General features: G+C 53.6%; 1 protein-coding gene across 1 annotated transcript; it reads right to left on the bottom strand.

Moving 5' to 3' along the window:
* Nucleotides 1-1,325: 1,325 nt before the first annotated feature.
* Nucleotides 1,326-2,815, bottom strand: LOC114616118. Its single transcript, XM_028761641.1, has 2 exons — nucleotides 2,776-2,815; nucleotides 1,326-2,578 (listed from the first exon to the last, which is right to left on the bottom strand). Exons 1-2 carry the CDS (start codon nucleotides 2,813-2,815, stop codon nucleotides 1,326-1,328), a joined length of 1,293 nt encoding a protein of 430 aa, XP_028617474.1.
* Between the last annotated feature and the right edge of the window lie 3,293 nt (nucleotides 2,816-6,108).

The following is a 6,108-nucleotide window of genomic DNA, read 5'->3' as shown; positions in this document are numbered from 1 at the left end:
GGGGGCAGCCATTTCTGCGAATCCTGGGATCCACAGGCGGCAAAACCCTGCAGTGCCTAGAAACTCTCTCAGCTGTCTTGGAGTTTTGGGAGGCGGGATGCCTAGGATGACTTGTTTGCGGGCTTCAGTCAGCCATCACTGCCCATCTCGGATCTGGTACCCCAGGTAAGTTACCTGTTGTTGGCAAAGCTGTGCCTTTTTCGCTGAGGCTCGGTAGCCTAGTGTTCCCAGAGTATCTAGGAGGGCTTCAGTCCCAGATTTACATTCCTCTTGCGTCTCAGCCGCCAAGAGGAGGTCATCTACATATTGAAGCAGAATCAGGGCGGGGTGTTGTGTCCTGAAATCTCTCAGATCATGGTGTAAGGCCTCATCAAAGAGAGTGGGACTGTTCTTGAACCCTTGTGGGAGTCTGGTCCATGTTAACTGCCCTGATATGCCTAATTCAGGATCTCTCCATTCGAATGCAAAGAGGGGCTGGCTCTGGGGATGAAGGCGTAAGCAAAAGAAGGCATCTTTCAAGTCTAACACTGTATACCAGCTGTGACTCGGGGGAAGACCAGTCAACAGGTTATAAGGGTTGGGGACCGTAGGGTGAATGTCTTCTACCTGCTTGTTGATTTCCCTCAAGTCTTGCACTGGTCGGTAGTCTCCCGTTCCAGGTTTTCTCACCGGGAGGAGCGGGGTGTTCCACGGAGACCCGCAAGGGGTCAGGATACCCTGATCTAAGAGCTGCCGTATGTGAGGCCTAATTCCCTCCCGGGCTTCCTGAGACATCGGGTATTGCCTGATCGATACCGGGGTGGCAGTAGCCTTCAATTGCAGGAGTATGGGTGGCTGGTGAATTGCCATTCTCATTTTTCCAGTCTCTGCCCAAGCCTGGGGAAATTTCTCAAGCCAGGGGGCGATCTCTTGAGCCTGAGGTACCTGATATTCATGGAGTCGGTATTCTTCTTCTAAGCTTAGGGTTAAAATCTGTAGCGGCTGTCCCTGGGGGCCAGTGACACGGGCACTCCCGCCCTCAAAATGAATTTGGGCCTTTAATTTTGTCAGCAGATCTCGTCCCAATAAGGGATAGGGACAATCGGGGACGTGTAGGAAAGAGTGGGTTACTTTACCAGTTGCTAGCTGTACGTGCCGGTCCGTTGTCCACCGGTATCTTTTCCCTCCGGTTGCCCCTTGCACCCATGCCGACTTATTGGTTAAAGGACCCCGTTTGGAGGTGAGGACGGAGTGTTGGGCCTCCGTGTCGACCAGGAAGGTAACCGGTTGTCCCCCCACATCGAGGGTTATCCTGGGTTCGGGGGGGGCTCCTGACCCTGACTCCCCTAATCTTCTAGATTTAACAGGGTGTTCTGAGGCCTGGGCCGGCGTGGCCCCCTTGGTCTGTTAGGGCAATCCTTGATCCAGTGGCCCTTTTCTTTGCAGTATGCACATTGATCATGGTCCACAGGGGGGCGCCTGCATTCCTTGTCTCCCGGCCCTTGTCTACTCAGCCACTGTCCTGTCACTACGGTGGCCAACAACTTGCTAAATTCTCTATTTCGCTTCTTATCTCTCTGTGTCTCCCTTTCTTCTGCTTCCTTTCTTAGCCTCTCTTCTTTCTCCTCTGGCGTCTCTCTCTTATTAAATACTTTCTCAGCTTCTTTTAATATATCCTGAATACTACTCTCTCTCAAGTTGTCTAGCCTCTCTAGCTTTCTTCTGATATCTGGGGCCGATTGCCAAATGAATGACATTATCAGGTTAGTAGCCTGAGTCGGGTCTTCAGGATCATATGGGGTGTAGACCCGATAGGCCTCTTTCAGCCTTTCCAAGAATGTGGAAGGAGGTTCTTGAGGGCCCTGTATCACTGACTTAACCTGAGCCAAATTAGTCGGGCGTCTACCTGCCCCAAGGAGACCTGTTACAAGCAACTGGCGGTAGAGACGCAGGTGGTTCCTACCGTCCTCTGTAGCAAAATTCCACTCAGGCCGTTCTAAGGGGAAGGCATCATCAATATCGCTGAGCAACTGCGAGGGCCTCCCATCATCACCCGGGACGTGCTTGCGGGCCTCCAAGATGACTCTCTGCCTCTTTTCTGTGGTGAGGAGGACCTGCAAGAGCTGTTGGCAGTCATCCCAGGTGGGCTGATGTGTCACTAAAACGGACTCAATAAGGCTGGTAAGTCTAGAGGGATCTTTAGAGAAAGAGGGATTGTTATTTTTCCAGTTATAGAGATCTGAAGCGGAGAACGGCCAATACTGGAGCCTTCCATCATTACCCGTTCTCAAAGGCAGCGCTTGGGAGGATCCCGAGGGGCCGTCTCTCCTGCCCCTCAGGCGACCCGCTATGGGGGACGGTTCGGGGTCCTCCTCTGGTCCCGGCTGGGGAGCCGCCGGCTGGGGGGCCGCTGGCTGGGGGGCCGCCGGCTGGGGAGCCGCTGGCTGGGGGGCCGCCGGCTGGGGAGCCGCCGGCTCCCGGTAAGGGGGTGGTTCTTCCGTCAGGAGGTCTATGAGAGGCTCATTGTCTGGGGGAAGGACCCTGGGAGGGGCCGGAGTCTTTTTATCCCCCGTACAGACAAGTGCGGGATACAGAGAAACTGGGGGGGGCAGAGGGGGCGATAGCTGGAACGGAAAGAAAAGGCTTGATCCACGGTAGTGGCTCCCGGACCAGGGCTTCCCAGGTGACAATATAAGGAACCTGGTTGGGGTGTCCATGTGGACCGGGGTCCATCACTCTGGCTTTGACCTGTAGGATGACAGATAAGTTAAAAGTTCCGTCCCGCAGCCACCCTACTCTGAAGGTTGGTCATTCGGAGGCGCAGAACGTCTGCCATTTGCCCTTTTGGACTTCCATGGAGTTGTTGTGGGCTGTCTCTCGGACCTCCGTCCAATGCTGTAACGTCCAATGCTCAAGGGGGTGGTTACAGACTGACCCATGATCTTTGTTTCAAACACTAAGATGGTCAGCAAACAGACAATAAACGAGAGACTGACACAGACAAGGAGACAACGTGCCGCGCAGCTCCTGCGCCAAACCGAAAACAAAACTTCAGAGGGGAGTCTTGATGAGGGTCCGGTTCCCTCTACTCCCAGTTCCACGTATCCCTCTGGCAGGGGTGCAGCCCCAAAAAATCCAACTCGGGCCGTGGTTCAGACTGGGGGACCCGCTCAAGAGTGGGTCCTTACAAGTTCCCCCGGAACGTCTGGGGGGGGGGGGGGGCGGAGAAGGAATCTGAGCTCGTCAGCTCTTCCTAAGTCCGCCCGTTACTGATCGACTCAGCTGAATCGCCCAGAACAGAGACACTTGACACAGACGGGACAGAAAGACGAGAATGTGTTGGCCAACTTACCTCCCGAATTGGGTCGGTGGTCCCAGGGCGGGGGTCTCCGATCTCGGTGGGACCTCCAGATGAAAGACCCTCACTCAATGAGTGTCCTTCTCCAGGGAGACCCGCACCCAAGGAGGACCGAGACCAAGGTTCGGATGCAACAGCAAAGAGGTTTATTCAGTACACACGGGTACCCGGGAGTCAGAATCTCCGAAGAGGTCTGCTCCCCGAGTGTCTAGGGGCATGAAGTTTTATAGGGTTTGGAAGCGGGAAGCTGATTACAGAAGCGAGAAGCATAGTTACAGGGTTCTGATTGGATATTTTAAATGAGGCTACGGTTGAACGTAGGGCAAAAGGCGGGTTCCAGGAACAGGGGACTTGGGGGGGTCTCTAATCGCCTTCCTGGAACGCCTGGAGTTTATCTGGTACTTTCCGTTCCTGGCTTGGGGTCGAGTGCTAACCATAGATATCTTGTTTTTATCCTTCTCAGGGTCCAGTACTTTTCCAGCCTTGCAAAATGTTGTTACTGCTGCTTTAGCTAAGCTGGGGGTCTTTCATTCCCCCATTTTCTTTTAACTCTCGAATGGAATCTTTCATTCGATGGATGGTTTATTCTATCTCGGCCTGCCTAAGCTGATGATATTGCTGGGTAAGGATCATGGCCTACTATTGACAACCTGTCTTTTATAAATTGGACCAATCGATTTAAGATGCATGGCCCGAAAAGAAGGATTAAGAGAATAATAATCATGGGTCCCAACAGAGAGGATATTAAGGTGGTAAACCATGGGGACCCGTTAAACCACTTTTCATACCAGCTCTGACCAGACTCAAAAATATGTTGGCATTGTTTAAGGCGCTCTCTGAGTTTTGCCATGTTATCTCTGACAAGGCCTGTGTGGTCAGCATAGAAGCAGCATTCTTCTTTAAGGGCTGCACAAAGTCCTCCCTCCTGCAGGAAGAGGATGTCTAATCCTCTTCTTTTCTGCAAGACTACCTCAGATAATGAAGTCAGGGACTTTTCTAGAGCACTGACTGATTCTTCTAAAGCTTGCAAGTCAGTGTGCATGGCCTGTTGTAGTTGTCTAAACTGGTAAGTCTCTGCTAAGGCGGTAGCTCCGGTCCCGACACCTGCTGCAATGCCTCCCACCGTCAGTCCCCCCAGTAGTAAGGCCAAGGTGAGAGACACAGGCTCTCTAGGATATCTGGCTAGACCTTCATAGTGATGGTAGACATATTCAGGGTCATGGTAAATAACTTTAGGCCAGAGTTCGATAAGCACACAAAAATCAGAGGATTGGTTAAGTACCTGGGCGGATACACAGGGGCTGAGGCCGGTACTACATGCCCAGTGGGTCCCGTTTGGTCCTTTCAAATAGTAATCACCTGGGTAGACCTGGAGGGTCGAATTGCATAGGCCTTGGTGGCTGGGGGGAACTTTTCCCAGGCAAAGTCCCTTTCCTGACACTTCAGAAAGGGTTAACTTATGTGAGTCTGCCTGTGTGCAGACTGGAGGGGGCGAGGTGACGTTGGCAAGGTTTCCACTGACCGCATATCCCTCATAATATGGTGGGGCCGAATTTAGACACAGCCAGCATTCTTGGGTCCTATCGGGATCAGTGAGGTTAAGAGTCTGATAGGCTCCTCCAATGATGTCGAGTAACCAGTCTCCTGTCCCAGGATGGTAAGGAGTCTGGTAATGGTTCATTAAGGCGGGGACCTGGGTGGTAGTAAGGGTTTGTTTCGCCTCAGGCGGGGGTAAGGGTTTTTCTGGTGGGGCGGCAGGCTGTGGTTTGCTTTGGGGAGCACGCCGGTCTGGGAGCACAGTATTTGGGCCTATGGCTCGAGTTAGGGGAGGCGCCTTTGCGAGCTTGATCCTAAAGTTAAGGCAGGCATCCTTCCCAGGCCTAAACTTGCAAACAGTCCATTCAAATCCCCGAGTAGTGGTCTCCCAAGGGGCCTTTTTCCCTTTCTCTGTGAAGGATATGCTAAGGGGATTGCACCATCCCTTCCCGCATTGCTGGTTAAAGGAGGTGGGGCCATTATAGGGGGACCCCGTTGGTGGATTTAGCCTCTCCACTTTAATATAGTCCCAGGAGGAGGATGGTTTCCAATCAGTGTCTCCTGTAGTCTCGCAGCCCCAAGCGCCACAGAAAGAGCCATAGCCACACGTATATCCCAGCCCTCGGGGCCTGTGCAACCCTGGGCAGGCGTAGACCAGGGTGAGGCTCAGGTAACTCCTGGCCCACCGGTGGAAACAGCCGGGAGTGACACTGTATCGGCTCTGAGGGTCTACTGGCTTGGGCTGAGGGCAAAAACTGTCAGGGGTGCCCCACTCCGGGCCCGCCCCCAGGGCCAGGGCATAGAGGTCGACTTGAAGGGGGTCCCACGGGGGGGGGGGGGGGGGAACCCAACTGGGAACTGGTGTTAACTATGTCCCCAGCCTGATTGAAGATCATCCAGGTATAGTTGAGGACTTGGTGAGGACTGGACCCGGAGGGGGTGGGAAACAGGGAACAGAGGACTAAGAAGAGGAACGGGCGAGTCTTATCTTTAGGGGGTTTTGAGTATGGTGAGCCTTCCATGTCGCGGTCGTCTCTGGCTGGGATTCTGGGCTGGAATAGGCTGGCTTAACGTGGGAGGCGTGGATCCAGTTGGCGATGCCGTCTACCTTTAGCGCCGTTGGGGTGGTCAAAAGCACGGTGTATGGTCCCTTCCAGCGAGGTTCTAGATTTTTAGTCTGATGTCGCTGGATCCACACGGTATCTCCCACCTGGAACTGATGTGGCACTATCGGG

The sequence above is a fragment of the Grammomys surdaster genome, unplaced genomic scaffold, assembly GCF_004785775.1.
Source record: "Grammomys surdaster isolate TR1022 unplaced genomic scaffold, NIH_TR_1.0 284011, whole genome shotgun sequence".
In the NCBI taxonomy this organism is placed as follows: domain Eukaryota; kingdom Metazoa; phylum Chordata; class Mammalia; order Rodentia; family Muridae; genus Grammomys; species Grammomys surdaster.
This window is presented reverse-complemented; position numbering and strand designations above follow the sequence as displayed.

Bases quoted from the DNA above. Each gene is read 5' to 3' on its own strand.
- LOC114616118 (XM_028761641.1), bottom strand. From the start codon at position 2,815: ATGGCAGACGTTCTGCGCCTCCGAATGACCAACCTTCAGA. The intron at 2,579-2,775 runs GTAGGGTGGCTG...TGCCCCCCCCAG, and splicing joins CCGAATGACCAACCTTCAGA to TTTCTCTGTATCCCGCACTT.